The sequence below is a fragment of the Anopheles cruzii genome, chromosome X (assembly GCF_943734635.1).
Source record: "Anopheles cruzii chromosome X, idAnoCruzAS_RS32_06, whole genome shotgun sequence".
Lineage (NCBI taxonomy): Eukaryota > Metazoa > Arthropoda > Insecta > Diptera > Culicidae > Anopheles > Anopheles cruzii.
In genome coordinates this window covers 2,305,487-2,323,518 of record NC_069143.1, presented here as the reverse complement: position 1 = coordinate 2,323,518, position 18,032 = coordinate 2,305,487, and the positions used below count along the sequence as shown (strand labels likewise).

General features: G+C 50.3%; 2 protein-coding genes across 2 annotated transcripts; both read right to left on the bottom strand.

Annotated features, from left to right (window-relative positions):
* Positions 1-527: 527 nt before the first annotated feature.
* On the bottom strand, positions 528-3,155 carry LOC128268184 (phosphatidylinositol-3-phosphatase SAC1). Its single transcript, XM_053005220.1, has 6 exons — positions 3,053-3,155; positions 2,775-2,872; positions 2,264-2,689; positions 1,463-2,190; positions 1,144-1,404; positions 528-1,078 (listed from the first exon to the last, which is right to left on the bottom strand). Exons 1-6 carry the CDS (start codon positions 3,082-3,084, stop codon positions 887-889), a joined length of 1,737 nt encoding a protein of 578 aa, XP_052861180.1. The 5' UTR covers positions 3,085-3,155; the 3' UTR covers positions 528-886.
* An 894-nt stretch (positions 3,156-4,049) lies between these two features.
* LOC128274781 (coactosin-like protein) lies at positions 4,050-17,574 on the bottom strand. Its single transcript, XM_053013090.1, has 3 exons — positions 17,031-17,574; positions 6,406-6,729; positions 4,050-6,323 (listed from the first exon to the last, which is right to left on the bottom strand). Exons 1-3 carry the CDS (start codon positions 17,079-17,081, stop codon positions 6,207-6,209), a joined length of 492 nt encoding a protein of 163 aa, XP_052869050.1. The 5' UTR covers positions 17,082-17,574; the 3' UTR covers positions 4,050-6,206.
* Between the last annotated feature and the right edge of the window lie 458 nt (positions 17,575-18,032).

The window sequence follows — 18,032 nt, the reverse complement described above, 5'->3', positions numbered from 1 at the left end:
TGCACCGCCATCTGAAATCTATCCACTTACAGTAACACAGTTGCAGTAAAGTAACAATTGTGAGCAATGTGGTAACAAGTAGAGACACTGCAGAAGAGATGGTGACAAAAATGGGGCGAACAACAGTTGACTGTGGCGCATTGAAAAGGCCCCCTTCAATTCAGCTTACATCCTTTCAGGAGCACAAGTTCCCCATTTTCGAAAAAGCTGCTGGAAACGGAATATATTTAGCAAATTTGCTCTGAAATAACCGACAAGACCGACATGGATGATGTTTTATCTATTGGCGAAAGATTAATGTAGGGAGTATTGCGAAAGCGGTGAATAGTTAGGCTGAACGATATAGATTACAACAACGATCATCTTATGAAGTATGTGGGAAAACGGGTGAAAGCAAACAACATAATATACAGAACGAAAGAACACGCTACAAATTGTATCGCAGAATGCATGTGAATTTGGCTAGGGTTTAATACACCGTCAAATGAAATTATATTTGCTTTTATTCTGTCGTAAATGTTCAGTTTAATCCCATCTGGGTTGTAATATAGTTTGATATCGTAGTCGATGTTGATTTATCGCGGAATGCTGCTTTCGGTAAATGCGCGAACAAGAAATATGGCTCCTAAACGAGAGTTGGAAATGTTGAATATTGGTCATCGCATTTAACAATAACCGTTATAATCATAAGTACTAATATGCAAGAACGAAATGTAGTTAGAAGGTCCAGATAAAGACTGTCTGTGGCAGCCCAGCATGCCCAGCAGCTAAAGAAAAACGATGTGTCGTAGAATGTGAAAAAACGATGAAATAAGCTGACCGTAGGTCAGGATCGAACGATATGACTTGGTTCGTCCGCAGTCGTAAGCATTTCTTTGTAAGCGATTCACTGCTCCTTCAGGCGCTCGAGTTGCGGCCAAACAATCATCGCGGAGCGGTTCTTATACAAATAGTAGAACAGCAGCAATGCCATTGTCAAGCAGGCCATGATGCACAGTGTTATCGCTACTGTATACTCTTGTGGAAAGACGAGCAGCATGAACGTCCCGGCGAAAGTTATTACAAACAGGCAAATGAGCTATAAACGACAAAAGGATTTTCGATGAAGAACAAATTCAATCAGAATAGCTCACGCTTACTCACGATTATGATTTTGGGGTTGTATGGTTGCATTACAGGAAATACGGCCCCTGTATCCGGCTCGCGGTATGTACCGAGAAGGAAATCAATCCCATCTTGGCGACGCCCATCGGTGAAATTATTTTTGATGTAGCGTCGCAAAGAGTTCCTGCCATCTTTATAGGCTCCTGCTAATGTGCGTTTCCCGGTGCGCGTGAAGTCCGTTTTGAGGGCCCGTGTCCCCGCGTATTGTAGTGAGATGAGATCTGCATTGTCGGCCCATACCTGTCGGAGAGGAAAATGAGGACCTTTCCGAGCAACGAACTCGCAATATATCACTCACCGCTTTGAAGATAGTTGCTAAGGCCGAAGTAGGCTCGATATAGCGGACTATGTCCAGCTTCTCGAGCGTTTGCTGCAGACTGCGTTGGGCGAGGACACTTTGGAACAAATTCGTCCGATCAAGACAGTCGATGCAGTTCGTGCGAAAAACTCCTTTCTGCTTCGAGAGCACCAAGCCCTCCGCGTCAACCTGGTGGTGAAATACTCCAAGCTCGTCTTGCTCTTTAGCGACTCGTGCGATCAATGAACTTATTCGATCATACCGCATGCCGCGGCACTCGCGATGGAAATCGAACGCTTCGTAACGTACGTTTGGATTTCCATGCGTTTTAACCATTGCTCGAAACGCTCGCTCGAGTTCACTTTCGGCACCGTTCTGATCGATGAGATTAATCAATATCTGGCGCCCATACCGAGCGAGTTGATCGTCGATGTGCTTCGAGTAGGGGGTCAAATGATCAACATCGTTCAGCAGCTTCGGAGCAGGTTTGTAGCGTAGGTTGGGCATTTGTTGCCAGAACAGCGGAATGCTGCCACGCGTCTGTACAAAAGAAACTCGGTCTACACCGCAAGCGATAATTTGCTCCGTTTCCACATAGTTGGCAACTTCACCGTTGCTGTTGATGCCCCGTGTGAACAGCCGAGTACCAGCGCGCTCTCGCGAGCGCCGTGAAATTAGCACAAAGCAAACGTTCTTGTAGCTAACCTGTATATCGTGTATGGAAATAACTGGCAACCAAGAAAGGCAAAAAGGAATATTATCTTTCCGACAGTCGCAGTAAAGGGGGTTTCTACTACTCACAGCCGTGTAGCAGCGGTACGCAGTACCGATACATGTCGGAGCGATACCAGCCATCGAGCAGGGCGTAGTTCCAAACGAATCGAGTATCCGCCCGCTCGTAAAGGCTAGTACCGGTAACCTTCCGAGCGCGTTGCAGCGTGTGCGTAAGGTCGGACGAATAGGAGAAGTAAAAGAACGGTGTGTTCAGTACCTGAAGTACGAGCTTCATGCATGTACTGTCCTGATGCTCTTCTAGTACGCCGCCTGTTCGCAGTGATACCATAGCGTACGAAGTTAGCCGATGGATTTCGTGACCCTCGAGTATTCCGGCAGCAGCTTTATCCATAATGACGCACAAGTACATACAGCTGGGAAGCTCTAACATGCCGAGAATGCCGTAGATCATTCGTGGCTCGCAATCCGGCGGGTAGGATAAGGCTTCTTTTTCTGTAATCGAAGAAACGGAGAAGCAGCTGCAGAGCTTACAGAGAACAGAATCCCTAACCTCAATTCACCACACATAATTACGTACCTTGAACTTCGGCTATCGCAGATGCCCGATCTATCACCATATACTCGTTCACATTCTCCCCGCACGGTTCGATGTAGAATTTATCTGCAGAAATGTAGCTGAAAAAGAGTCGAAAGACATCAGGATCAGGTCATCGGCAGAGCTGCACATATTCGTCGTAGCTGGTTCAGGCAGAACGCTAATCGCCATATTCCTGACGAGTTCGGAAGGGCGCCGTTAGCGCACCGTCCGCTCAGCCTTCGGGCAGCGATTTTTATATCACTACACTTTCTACTTACAGTTTCATTGCACTGTACACGGGTACAGCCATCTTTTATTGCTTCACGGGAATACAGTTCAACAGGAAAACAAAATTGGCTAGCGTTTGTTACAAGAGCTCTGGAATAGTGACGAAAACTGGGCCGTTTTTATCCAAGGAGCTACGCAAAAATGACAGCTCACAACTGGCGACTACAAGTAGAGTCGTTTTAAAAGAGATACGCAGAAAAAAGTCATTGTTTTTCTGCCGTGTACATGCTATAGCGAAGCCTAGCCGATATCGTGGAAAAAATACAACCAATTAGGGCGCAGGATTTGCTGCATATTTTTTTAGTTACCTAATTAGTAACCAGAAAACGGTATTTAATAAGAATCAAACTGATTGTCGGAATGCGATATAGTCTGACACGGGCGTATAGCCAAATTTGTATCACGTTTAAAAGTTACGCTGCAGCTACAGCGCACTATGGTACAGGAAAGTTACGTACAAAACGCAATCCAACAATAATAATCCCTTGGCAGATTCACTCTGACAGCGCATTGTATTTGAATGCAAGGAAACCGATAAACGAATTTTTGGCAACAAACGGCAAAATAAACAATTCACTCTACAGTCGACATTGGTTCAAAGATGTTGTAAACTGTGTTGGGAGCATTTGGTGTTAAGGTCCAACTATAAAATGCGTACCACAGAAAATTGCGAAACGAATGTAAATGCGAGCGTGTGTGTGTTTATACGAACTAGTGGTAAGTTGTAGTTGGTTAAACAGAACACCGTACCGGTTAGTGTTTAATTTTTTATTACATAATCTAGTCTGTCTGTCGAATAATCTGTCGAAAAAGTGGAGCAAAAATACATCAACAAAAATGTGACAGTTATCTCACATAAAGTCAGTTTCACAAGAAAACATTGGACGTGTGCTCATATAAACAGGTTTACTCTTTACTGGCCGTTGTGGCCGTTTTTTTATTTGACAGTTGAATGTTGTTATTATGGATTTCTATAGTCGTGTTAACAATATATGTACGTTTCAAAGAGACGGCCTCGAAAAGGAAGTTTTCCTGAATGTTATTCATGGCTAGTTATAGAAGTACAAGCAAAACTCGACAGCGGGTCACGCTCGCACCACTCTGTACTTTGGTACTCTATCTGCTGCACCGTGAAAGCATCGAGAAAATCGACACGTCTTCTATCTCAATCGAAAGTTGGTCGATAGCACACCCGTAACCCGGTTAGGCTGAGTAGAAATTTCTGAGCTGTTAGAATCCGTTCTAATTGATGCACCTCGTCGTGAGCGCTGCTTGGGGAAAAAGTAAAGCTTGGAAAATGAACGAAGCTGCAAAACACAACTCCCAACTGTCTACAGTTTCTAGTGGCCAATACAACGGAGTTAACCGAAGCAAATATTTAGAAAAAGGCAGCACATTATTATCACATTCAAAATGCCGCTAAGTAGTTTTGAATCAGTTTATAGTTTTATTTCTACACTGGGAGAATATTTTCAGTGGCGTACAATCGGTTCTCTCCCGAAGCGGTGTTCGGTCGCTTTCTGAGCGTATTTCTCGTTTGTGACGAAGGCAGATGGCGAAAACCAGAAACACATTCACAATCAATCTTATAGATACACATCAGGAGTCGCTAGGTGATGCTTGTTCTCACATGTCGCTGACTCAGGCATGAAAGGGTAAAGAACCATTCGACCTTTAACATAAACCCTGCATTTTACGGCGTACTGCCATACGACGGGTTGGTAGGAAACAAAAATTGGCTGGAGTTGTTAAATCCTTACATTGTAGGTTGTGAAAGATTAATTTCATATTGTTTTCTTTGTTTTAGGTGTAGATTGCAGTAGACACAAAGTCAGTCCCTTTCACTCGCTGTAAAAAATTTAGCTGGGCATGTAGCTTTCCCCTTTTTCTTGTTGGTTAATTGCTCATTTTCGCTTTAGATGGGTGCACAACTTTTTTTACTCCTTCACTTGGGCTCCTGTTAACTTTCGTGCCGTATGCTACTCGGTTTTTTGGGCAGTACAAAACGCACTGCTCTGGCAATGAGAAAAAATATCGTGAAATCAGGTTGCGCATGTACCTACAGCGCCGAACAGTGTCCTCAGATGAAAATGGAGGATGGATTCGTCCACTCCGTGGTCACCAAATTTGGGTAAAGTATCTTCCGCAACAGGTATGGTCTTTTCTGTTTGTTCCATGTTTAACTCTACCGATGTAGGGGTTTTTCGTTCACTTTATTTAATTTTTCATCCTATCCAATTACAACATTGCAGATAAATAGTTCTTCCTACTGGTGGCATGGATATACACTCGCAAAACAGTCGCACAGTTTTTGCCCACGTTGTGTAACGATTTTAAGCAGAAAGCATTGCCGCACTCTACGTTTCCTATCCCTGCATTGTGCCGTTTGTTGTTTTTCGTGTCTGTCGCAAGTCGCAAGTTATATTTTGTGCGGACTATCTATGGTGTGTGCGCTTTTCAGTTAAGAGTTACGAATTTATAATTTCTGTTACATCTTTTTAACTGCGGCATCGTGTACTGCCATCATTTACCTATCCTGCTTGCTGTTTATCATAAAGCAGGTACGTGATGAGCGTCTGTCTGCTCCCTGGTATGGTAGTAGCCAAATAGGTAGCGGCAAACACAGTTCCGCTGTCTTAACTATAAAATACTTTGAAATGCGTGCGTGAAGCGTTAAGCAGACGGGCGAACTGATGAGATCGAACACGGGTGAAAATTGAAACAATCTCTGCGATCGCTCATCGATGAGATTGAAACCGGAATGCCAAAAGCGTTAGATTTAGATAACAAGGAACGACAGAAATCGATGAAGTGTCCATCGTCTACGAAGGTGACACCACATTCAACGAGGCAGCAATGAGCACATGGGTAGACGAGTGTTAAATAGCAGATTTTTAAACACGTACAATCTAAATCCTAAGGTTGCGCGGTTGGTCGCTGGTTTAGTGGCCGTCGTTTGATGCGAGCGACGTCAGGTCCTCTCGTCGGGTGTTCTCGAAAAATCGAATGTTCCATTTACATTTTTCGTTTTTTTGGCGATGTTACTTGCTACAACAGGACCCGCGATCCGTTCGTCGCGGACAAACGAAGGTCCCGTGCATTGGTCCGCTCTCGCTCGTTTCCTACTTTCTATCGGCACAGCGCTTACAGGTCTCGTACGCCCGTGCCATAGTTGGCGCCGCCCGCCTTGTTCAGGTGCATCTTGAACATTTCCAGGTCCAGATCGGCACTCGTTTCGACTTGCAGCTCAACGGCAAAGTTCTGCAAAAACAAAACGAAAACAAAAGCAAATCCCAATGAGCAGACTGTAGTGACGATAGAAAACCGTAGTGGGGCGGCTTACATTGATCACATCTTTGATGATCGACTTGTCGGTAGACATCTTGGCGCGCTGCATTACGCCAACCTCCGGCCCAATCCACGTGAGGAACAGAAATTTACTGCGCTTGGACATCTCGTCGCCCATCTGTATTCGAACGTAGCCGAAGGCACGCTCGTCGTCTTGAAATTCGTCGCAAAGTTCCTGGAAGCCTTGACCTTTGGCCGAGCAGACGATTTTCAGCCCGTCGAACTTGAACACGGCCCAATCGTTATCGCTTAGATTGGAGCGCACGTCCTCGTACGCCTCCCGAATCGCATCCTTGTCGAGCGAAGTTGGTAGTGCCATCTGGAAGGGATGGCAAACAGAGGTTAGGAAAGAAGAAGATGATAGTTTGCGGAGCTAGCGGTAAGCGGTGAACAACACAACAACAACCTCACACGTCTAATTTTTTCCATATAGAGTTGTGACTGCCGAGACCCCAACTTGCTATATCTATATGAAAGCCTGAGCCTACATCGCGTCAAGATCCTTCAACCTACAATGTTTATGCCATTAGCATAGCCTACGCAGCATGCTACCGCGTGCCAGTGACTACGAATTTGCCAGACGCTTTCGGCACGATGCGGATGGATGGATATGTGGTGTGTGATCCGATGCCCGCGGCTTTCGCCTCGTCCTGCTAATCGTCGTGCACAGACGATGAACGGTGGCTCATTGCAACACGCGTACGTTCTTTCGTTTTTCTCCGTCCGAGAGCGAATTGTGAACGGGTTTCCAGCAGCCGACGCCTTTCTATTTTGTTTTCATTTTCTAATCTTAAACGCATGCCTGTTTTGTTGCACCGTTGCGCATTTCAATAACGATTCAGGGCGTGTCATAATCATTATTGGGTAGCGCACCAGCACGGCACTAGGCTAGTGAGTATTTTTCACTTTCTTTATTCCGCGCGAAGCGGTTGTAATTGCACAGCGCGCCCAACACAGGTGCATCATGGTGCAGTGCGGTGTGAACGGATCTCGGGCGGACCCATCGTACGGTCTGGTGGCCACTCTATGCGTCTGGTGTGTCTGTACTGTGCGGAATTCGTTATAGTACAAGCGACCCGTTGCTCTCAGAATTGCATTTAAGGAAGCTTTCTGTTTTCCCATGGAACACTAGTAGAATGCTGCTCAGTTTGCGGTACGCTACAAAGAATCTTGTCGTCAACGGATCCCACCCAGGAGAGTGGACAGGCAAAAATTAAACGCATGACAAACCACACTGCCGTATCGGTTTACTATAGCGGTATCGACAGGGGATCTAAATTCAGTTGGACGTCTTTCGCATTCGATAAGAACAGTCATCATGATTATTCTGCTCTAGGATTAAGTCTTGATCTAAGGTTAAAAACTTGGTCATTCATTACAAGTCAGGAATCATTACATCTTTCACCGAGTGTTGGTAGGATTTCGAGTCAGCACGACCCACAAAGATAGCTTTTACTTACAAGTTCAATGCAAGAAATGCATTCTCACACCATTATGCCTTTGTCATTTGCTTCTTAATGTTGATTTATAGGGCACGATTATAGGAGGAAAGTTCAGTCAGTCTTATAAACGACTGGTCTGTTCAGGGGACTTTCCCAGTATGAAGAAAGTGTTTAAACAGGCTTATGGTAAAATGAAACCCTTTTTCAAATTGTCCATACTAAGGGGTTGCTGGCTAAGACCGCTTGGCGGTTGTTAGTAGCCGGATAAGTAAGTAAGCGTAATACTGACGGTCTTTCTGATGTAACTGCACTTTGCGGCACCTTCGCCATGACGTACTGGTAGACCGGTATCATCCACTTATGGTTTGGGGTGCTTTGGTCGGGGTTTTTGATTGGTCATTGCAAGTGACGGGCTTTTTTTATCATCAGGTAGGTACAAGCTAAATTGTGTAAAACCCAACTGGGCAAACACTGTGCTGTCTTCTTGTTCTTCTATTCTCCGATTTCACGGGCGCAATTACAAAATGACGCCGGGAAATGTTGTAAAACTTGAATTCTCCTTGTTAAGCTGACGGCATCAAGACACTTCAAAAGACACCAAGACGTGTAACGCTTGTTTTGGTCTGTTGGAAATACGAACATAATGTTTCCTGTCCATTAGCAAACCATTTTTCTTATCAGGTCCTAGAATTGGTTACAGCAATAGTTTGAAGTTCAACTAGTACAAATAACCGCATCAAGGCAAGGGGTGTAATAACGATCGTGAAATTAGTGAACCCTACGGAAATTAATGACAACGCAACACGTCTGAACAACGCGTTAGAATGTAATGTTATCGTTGTGCCACAATATTAAATAGTTTTCTCAAATAGTAAACAAATCGTCTTTGTTGCTCTTAGTTGTACATTCTTCAGTACAAGCGACCCAATTTCTGAAGTGCAGCGCGCAACATTGTGTCCGGTTTCATCTCGCGAGCCATATGGGCTCAGTGGATATGTTTCAAGTTGAGTGCAGTTTCACGTGCATACTGTCGCTCACTCGGCACGAAGAAGAGGTGTCACGCGCCAAGGTTCCTAGTGACAAAAAAAATGGGCTACTCGTCTCTGCTTGCTGACACGGGTACAATTGAAGGTCAGGTGTCCAGGCGTACCACGTGAAACACGTCCGACTGGCCCCACACAGCAGAGACAAGGTGACCTTCCCAGAGTATGTTGCTTCGTGGCTGGCTATCCGCGCGCGTTTGTCACCTATCGCGCCGCACCGCCTGTTGACAGTTGGGGATTGAAGAGGCTTTTGCTTATCGCTCATATATGCCGGTGTGTCGCCACATCTTTGGTGCAGTATTGCAGCAATAAAATAAAGGACCGATTGCACTGTGGGGTTCCCCACCACTCCCCATCTTTAATACTACCGGAACTGGAGCCGGGGTACGGGGGTTCGCGAGCGATTGATAGCGGCTGGTGAGTCATGAGCCATTGGATAAGGACCGACCGATTTTTTCCCCGTCATTGCTACAACACGTCGAAAAGGTGCGCGATTGATCGGCAAGGGCTTTGGACCTTGGAGAGAGTCGTATTCGGTTCGGTAGACTGGACGAAGCCCTAAAGTGGGTGAAGTCTGGTTCTAGACATTCAAGAATTGCCCCCTCCGTGTCCCCTTTAAATAACTCATCCAGGGACAACTGCGTCCATTGGCGGTTTAGTGCCTGAGCTGTGCTGGATCCGGGCGGTGGTACGTTTCCTCGGAGAAATGTATTCCGGATGTACCGACGGCTGACGGCCACAGCTTTGGAGCTTAAGGCGTAAGTGTGCCAGAGCAGATAAACCCCGCGTCAAACGGCGTGACACGTAGACCGGCAAAACACCACATACGCACATTGAGGCTAATGAAGCCTCCGAGGCCAAGCGGCCACGGCCCGGGGGAAGACCAGTCCAGTTGGCGGAACTTCAGTTGCGTTTGCTACTTCTACATTAGTCATCGGGGTTGGTGGCAGGTTTGGCGGCATGTCCATCACACGACGCTCGATGCTGGACGCTCGACTGTTCCGAATTCTTGGGACAGACTTGAGGGATTCAGTTTCCGGTGGTGTGCGTGCGTGTAGCTCGCGGTGGTGTGCGTTCCATTCACCAGCAGGCATTCCTCTCCCCCGATTCCCTGTCTCCTGTTGCTGACCCCTGTGCAACTCCGTCAGTCCCCAAAAGGCTGTCTCGAACGCGTGATCTACCACCGCAGTGAGGAGGGGGCCCTGTGTGGCCGCCGCGTGAGTAGCCTCCGACTGGCTCTCCTAGACATCATCAAGGCCGGTGACGTCGGACGCTGCCTTGGGGACACTAGGCAGCACGAGACGTTCATCTCCATAAAAGGCAATCTGTGGCAGCGGACCTGGGGACCTGGGCGAAATCGAAACGTTCACGACTCGGCGTCGCATCAACACCACCACCACCACCACTACGTCATCTCACTGCTGCTGTCTGCCTCTGCTTCTACTTCTTCGTTTCCGTCACATTCCGTCTGCGTCGGAATTCTTGCGCGCAGTCGATCGCGCCGGCCCCGCCATGGCCATGGCTTTGACGGCGCGCGCCTGGCTCTTGGCCGTGGTTATCGTTTTTTTTTCTCCCCGACGTCCAACGCCCCCCGTCTTTCGCTCGACTCCCCTCCCTGGTTCCTATCATTCCAGTGCGCCGTTGCTTATGCCCCGCAAATTCGTTGCCTGCAAATGCGATTCCAGTTGACGACAACGACGACGTCGCCGCCGCTGCCGCCGCCGCCGAGAAATGAGGTTATAAACTCTTCCCGCGGCCCAGACCCCGTGATCAGCGGCTCTCAACGAACGGGGGGGGGGGGGGTTCTGCTGTGCTCTCGAGTCTTCGCACTCTTTTTTTTTGTTCCTTTGTTGCTCCGATTGCGCGCTCTCGGCGTGGCGAACTCTGGCGAATGGCTGACGACACCATCGTTCATTTGCCACAGTTCCGGAGTGCGCTGCGCCGGATTTCAAAGAATTGGATTGGCTCGGGCCCGAAATGTGTGTATGCTATTTCAGGGATTGTGCATTGAGCTGGGCTGCTGGACACGGGAGAAGAAGATGGACGGAGGAAGAATGGAACGAACTCCGCAAGCAATTAGAGCATGTAAAACACAAAACAATCAAGGACTACTGTAGCACAACGATAACCTCATCCGGTGGAGGTTGTACATCACACGCTACCATTTTGCCGATTGTCTTTTTTTATTGACGAAGGCAGTGTCCTTAATTACTTTCTCCTGACACCTTCACTACTGTGTTTTTGGTTGTGGTTGTGTTGGGTTTTGGACCGAACATCGCCATCGAAATAAATGCATGGAAGACCGGAATGAGGTGAGATGGGATAATGCCGACGCTGGATGACGCACCGAGGATGAGGAACGCGCCACTCACGAAGTCCACCGTCAGCCAATATGATGGGTCAAAAAAAAAAAATATATGCAAATTGCTGCTGCCTACGTTTGCAGTTCGCCGCTACCACCAAAATCGCATCGCCGCCGGGCGTTTCATTGGGCGTTCTCGGCGGCCCTGGCTCAACATCGGGCCAAAGACCGTGGATCCGAGACTGGCGGATTGAATCTTGATAAGATTCGTTCGTGGTGTTCTTTCTCTCTGTTTCCTCTATTCCCCGCCGTCACGTACTCAACAATATAACGACGTCAGGAGATGCTGTCAAAACTCTTGGATTCTTGATCCTTTGCCGAAAGTACAGACATAATGATATCTGCCCATTAGCAATGCAGTGTCTTCATCGTGCCCTTGCCTAATTGGCAAATAATACTTCAGAATTCAACTTGTCAACATATAAGCACATCCAGACAATGTGTTGGTTCCGAGAAATGCTGCAACCTTACCTAATTTAATATCAATCCAACGCGTGAATAACGCACCACCGATTCGCCAGTCTTTATCACGATCTTTATCCTGAACCTGAACCCCCGGGTTCCACGGAGAGAAAGACAGACAAGACAGAAAGAAAGAGAGAGCCAAGAGAGCGAGAACACACGCCAACCAACGGTTGCAAAATTCACCCCCCACCCCCGGGGTTCCGTTTTCTTTCTCTCGTTCTCCGCTTTGCCGGCTGCTTTTCGTGGTTTTCTCGAAGACCGGCCGACCGGACCGACCTTTGTGGTGCGCGCGCGCGCGCCCCCGGTCCCGGTTGCGCAGTTTATTTGTTTTATTTCTTCTCTACAGCAGCAGCAGCTTTCATCTAGTTCTACTTGTTCGTTCTCTGTACTGCGCGCGCCCGCCGGGGCTGCTGCTTCCTCTCTATCGCTGGGTCGCCGTGGGTTCGATGACCGACGGTGGCGGCGGCGGCGGTGCCGAAGACACACACCAGGGACCAACACACCGTGGACACTTCGAGAGCGCGTGGGGCGCGCGTGTCTTGGGAGTTTTAGCTTCCAGCGAACCCAACAATGGAACAACCCCCCTAAAAGCCTGCCTTCCCTGCGGACATGGAAACATCATCCCCGGCAGCAACCGAAGGGTCTTTGGATCCGGGTCAGAAACCGTGCCATCAACGCCAAGGCCGCTGACGCAGAATTTTCGGGTTTTATTTCAACTCGGAAGTGTGTTAAGTCTCCTCGTTCAGCTCTCCTTTAACTGAATTGGAGGAAGCTCGAAAGCATCTGACTTAGCAAGTAGCAAAACAACTGAAACCAACGACCCATACATTGCACCTAACGCCTGGACTGCACGTGAGCAGTAACCCGGAACAATAGGCAACATGGCGATGCGATGAGTATCTAGCGCCGATCAACACCTCTGCCGAACAAGGTTGTGTACTGCTGTGGGCACGAACTAACGGGGCTTGCTTATAGCTCAAACAATCGTTACTATCTAATTCTTCTAAATCTAACAGGGTGAGGGATGCCAATAAAGTATGGTCCTCAAATCATCCTCAGGAAGATGTGCTCAGATGAATGATTTCATGTCATGAGAACGACGACCGACGAACCAGCCCGGCAAAGTCGGCTTAAGGCCGTCCCAAAACGGACATACAGAGGCTCCGTCTGAGGTGTCGAGACAGAACCAAGAACCAAGAAGCAAGAAGCATGGTAAGACCAGAAGTCGAGCTTAGGCTCCTTCCCGACGTGTGCATCCTGCTGTGATCCCTCTCGCAAACCGGCGACTATGAGGGGACCAAATTTCTGACAGGTCCTCCTACTTCTACAGCTCCTACTTCCGCGCGGTGGCCACATATTTTGGGTTGGGACTTTGTAAGGTTCTGAGGGTACCGATCCCGATCATGTCAGAACTCTAGTCTAGTAGTGGATTGGATGAAGGTTCCAGTGTTCCAGCAAACTTATCGGCCCCCCAAACGACCCGGGGCGTCAAACGCCTGGCGGATGTCAAGCGGGACCCCCCCGAAACGGAGGTTCGGTGTTTTAATGTGAACTTCTTTCTTTCCTACTCTATGTCTGGGGGGAGGGTTTAGGGAGCAGCATTATGATACGGCTATTTTCTGCTGTCTCTCCCTCCACACCCCGCTAGGTGCTCCCTCTGGGTGCGTGAACCGCATCGGAAACCGTGTCGGCGTAGGCGGGACAGAGCGCGCGCAGGAGGTGGTGATGGAAACCCGCAACCGCTAACGGGTTTTTATTTTCGGAACCGCGCGCACGCCACGCTTTTGGCTTTCGGAGGCCACCACACCGAGGACCGAGAAGAAAAGCCACCACCACCACCCAGTCATCTCCAGCAGTTGTGGCGAGAGGTTTGACACACATTTGGAGTCCCCTCGGTAATGGCTCGGTGCCCCTCGGTGGCGGGGGCGTCGTCTCCGGGTGGTTGCTTTTGGGGCCGTTTTTGGGTGTCATCAACCCAAACCCAAATAATATATATTGACAATTGAAGAAAGAAAGCCAAACACGCCGTGCGCCGGTGGAACTAGCCGCCGCCGTCCAATGGACCAATGGAAGAGAAATTGGAGTGGAACCGCGCGGGCGGAACACCCGAGCGGAGCGAGCGAGCAGCCTGCGTTCAGCTCTCTGTGGGCAGTGTTGTGGGTCATGGTCATCAGCGCTGAGCGCTGCCGTGAGCGGTGATTACGCACGCACCGCCTCGACTATCGGCCTAGACCTGCCCTGGGGTGGATGCGCTCGCGCAGCTGGGGTGGAACTGGACCTTATCTAACCCCGGGCGGGCGGGCGATTTCCGATGGGTCTCCTCTGCTCGCTGCAGCAGCTGTGGACGCGATTAATGGACGCTCTCTTGATGGACGCGTCGTAAAGCAGTAAAACTGGTGCGGCAGCACTGTATCCGGGTGCGCGGATCTCGGAGGGTGCGCGATAGCCCCAATTGCGAGCGATGTGCTCGTTGGGTGATTGGGCTCGATGCACACGAGTTCGATTTCCGCGGCGTAGATTGACCTATCGTTTCTCAGGGCGTGCAGCCATAAGTTGATCGTTTTGACAAATGATCAGGGCACACATAGGACCACGGGACACTGTCGCCAACACGTACGTGCCGCGTAGCAGGACCACAAGGGGGGGGGCCCGTTACTAATCGGGCGCAGTAACGTGGAACGACCGGGCACTGAATTCACGCGTGACTCGATCGGGACAGCTTGAGATTTGGGGTGGGGGGTTAGTTTCTCCGAAACACGGCGACGTCCGATAAGGCCGACTCCTCGACCAAAGCTAATAATTTTTTTTTTGGGATTTTTTACTGCATGGAAGGGTGTTGTCCGACAAGGGGCCTAACACACGGGGGGGCTAAGGAGTCTCGAGATTAGGCACTTAGATGGCGCCAGGCGGTTATTGCATTCATCGGTTTTTATTAGTTAGCACTAGCGTCCTTAATACCACTTGTATTCCATTCATCTATATTTTATTTTCAATGGACCAAAAACAATGTCGTGTTTTATTTTGACACCGCTTCTGGGATGGGAAAAAGTACCGTTCAAGCGAAGCGAATAGGTCCACCAGAAATAACAGTAAAAAGTTTGTTTTGCTGACTTGGTTTGTTTGTCCAAATGAGACGGGTACGCCAGAAACCATTGAAAGCAATCCACAAAATCGTTTGGAAGAACCGAAAAGTGAAGTGGCGTGGATTAGCTGTCATTGTGAAGATGCGTCAAAAGAATGCGACCTTCTCACTGTTGACGCCATAAACAATAACGCCTTTTTTGTTATTCTGATATGTGATCTGAGTCGATATGTAACTCTGGATGGACTCATGGATCCATCACTTCCGGAATCCGGAATCAACACGATCATCATCTGAGTGGGAAGAGTCACTGGAGAACATCGTCCAGATCGCCTGATGTTTTGGGGTTTGCGTGGTGATAATATTCATCGACTCTCCTGAGAAGAGAAATACCGTCATCAGTTTTGAGGCGCCGTCAATAAATTCAACTTTGAACCACAAAACAAACGCGTTCCCTCACCTAGGGATTCGGAACTTTGCAGCCCTAGTGTGGCAGTTGGTACTATTGGCATAGAACAGGGGACATAGGCGTACGCGACGTTGTTGGTACACACATCCCAGAGTATTGATCCAGTCACTCAGGCCTCTGGGGGTGGCGTGTCTAAGTAAACGGTACTAGCTGATAGTGTAGACCCGGTGCTGACAGGTGGCACCGCGGTGCTTGCGCTCCAAGCTGAGTTTCTGGCCCGGCCCGGCCCGGCCCGTGGAAGGTCCGGCGCCTCGCAGGAAGGCCACTCGAGTCGAGAAGTGGATGACACGCGCGTGTTGTTGCCGAGAGAGGCGCAGTGTACGCAATAAATATTGTCAGTTTGCCCTGCCGAAGGGTGCACAAGGGGGCGAGGGGGGGGGGGGGGGGGGCGAAAAGAAAGCAAGAGACAACACCTCCCAACACACACACACACACACACACACACGGAGAGACGCGCGCGCGCGCGCGCCTCTCGAGCCACCGCGCAAGGCTTTCCCGAAAGGCTGCGTTGCGTTGCAGAGGGGCGGGGTGGTGAAGCGTGGTGTAGAGGTTCGCGTGCTGCATTCCCCGCCTTCCCTCCCCCTAAAGGGGGGTTGTTCCGTTTTCTCGTTTTCTAGTTTTTGCCGTTGCGTTTTTAGATAAAGTTATTATTTCTCTTGGCGCCCCGCAAGCGGTGCAATCGTCCATGAGGCACGCACAACCCACCGCCCCCCCCCCCCCCCCCCCCCCCTGTTCCGATTCCATCGGAAAATTTCGGTAAAATGTGAAATTGTTTCTTTTACCCCATTTACTGCGCCCGAGCCGCGATCTCGCGATCCCGCGCCCCGGGGTGGGTCAGAGGCGTTCAACTTCGTCGACGACCGGGAAGAAAAGTCGGCAGAGAACGACAGAGAGAGAGAGAGAGCGCGCGAATGACGGGGGGTGGGGGGAAGATTACGGTGCCGGTTCGGGAAGGCAGTGCGCCAGATGCGCGCCCCTCCGGTGCGCCCAATTTAGCGGCCGGCCGACGGGGCAAACCGAGAGTCCAAGAGGCTGCGCCGCCGAAGAACTCCGGGAGAGACAGAGAGAGAGACGGGGCGAGAGAAATGGGTTTTGGGCGGCATCCGCCCCACGGCGCGTTTGATGAAGGGCTGCTTTCTTTATGCATTTAGGGCGCCTGCCTGGGCGCGTCTCGAGAGAGAGAGCGAGAGAGCGAGAGATCGAGGTTGATCGACGATGGTTAGCCGGTATTCAGTCGACCTATATCGACGTGTGGGTATAACACAAACCGCCCAGCGGAGCCCAAATCTTCGAATCTGATGTGTCCGAGAAGCAGCGAAGAAGTAACGCAGCAAACGCATAATAACAGGAAAATCAATCATGCGCATGTATGCGAGTGTGTGTGTGTGTGTGGTGGAAATGTGGCGGAGAGTGCGAAAGTAGCGCCGTCGGCGTGAGTGTGCTCGAAACGGTACCAGGGAACCTGGTCCACACAGAGAGAGAGAGGCACGGGGGCGCACGACGCCAAAAAAGAAAAGGACGACCACCGAAAAACCGGTTCCCTGTACCGCGGGCGGCCCCTAAAAAATCAGACCACACAACCCATACACGCAGACACGATCGCCCGGCCCGGCCCGGACCGGACCATGGGCCCGGACCTGGGGTTTCTGGAACTTTTAGTTCTGGAAAGAATCTTGCGGATCTGCGCGTGGTCGCCACCCAAAAAGAGCTACAGAAAGAGAGAGAGAGACAGGACGTGGATGGACGACGGGACGTACCTTTCGTGGCTTGGCTTCAGCCATCTGCTCCACTTCCACCGAGTCGGCCATGCTTACTACTCTCCTGGTGTCCGGTGTCGGTCGGTCGGACGTGACGTGTGCTGCCGCCGAATGTCGGGTACCGGTGGGGATTGATCGGGGGCACTTGGGGCTACTGGAGGTTGCTGGTGGTGGTGGTGGCGCCGTTGGCGGATTGTACCGGGTCGCAGGACGGCCAGACGGTCAGGGTCGGGTCCGGATGACGTGAGTCACACGATGGCACGACAAAGACGGATCACTCACTCACGGTCAGCCTAGTGACTCACTGGCGCGCGCGTTCGTGGCCCTAACTCCTCGGAGCTCCGAGCTCGGGTCGTCGCCTCACCTCAGGGGGCTCAGGTGTCACTCTATAAATTAACCCTTTCGAGGAGCACAGGCTCGACCGCGAAGAAGCGTTGTGCTGGCCCGGGTGGGGAGTGGGAATGTGTGCACCGGAAACACTACTGGGTGTCGTCCACAGCACAGAAAGGGGTTTGCTCTGCCGAACACCGAACTGAATGGAAGCACGTTCGCACAGCGACTGCGCCCACCGGCCCGGTGCCGGTTGCGTTGAAGCGTCTCGCGCGCGACTTGCGTGAGTTCTGCCGCGGCAGCGCAACAGGACACTCACAGCCGGCGCCCACTCACCATCGCGGAAAGGGAAAGCCCCGCCGCGAGAAAGTGCCGCGCGGCCTATGTGTGAGCGCTTCCCGCGGCACCGGGTCTTGCGGGTCATCAGGGCCGGAACCGGGGACCAAGTCCGACGAGGGAGGTAGAGAGAACGCGTGACGTCATAAGGGTGCCCTAGGAACGTGCGTGGCGCGGATCTAGAGCGCGGAGCGTGGAAAGGGGGCTAAGTCCTGTCGCGTGGCGCACCGCGATAAAGCTGACATCATGGAGACGGCCGTCACGACGGCCCTCCTAATCCTAATCCCATAAAACGGCCCAAGTGCGGACGACGACGACGACGAACGACCGGAACGG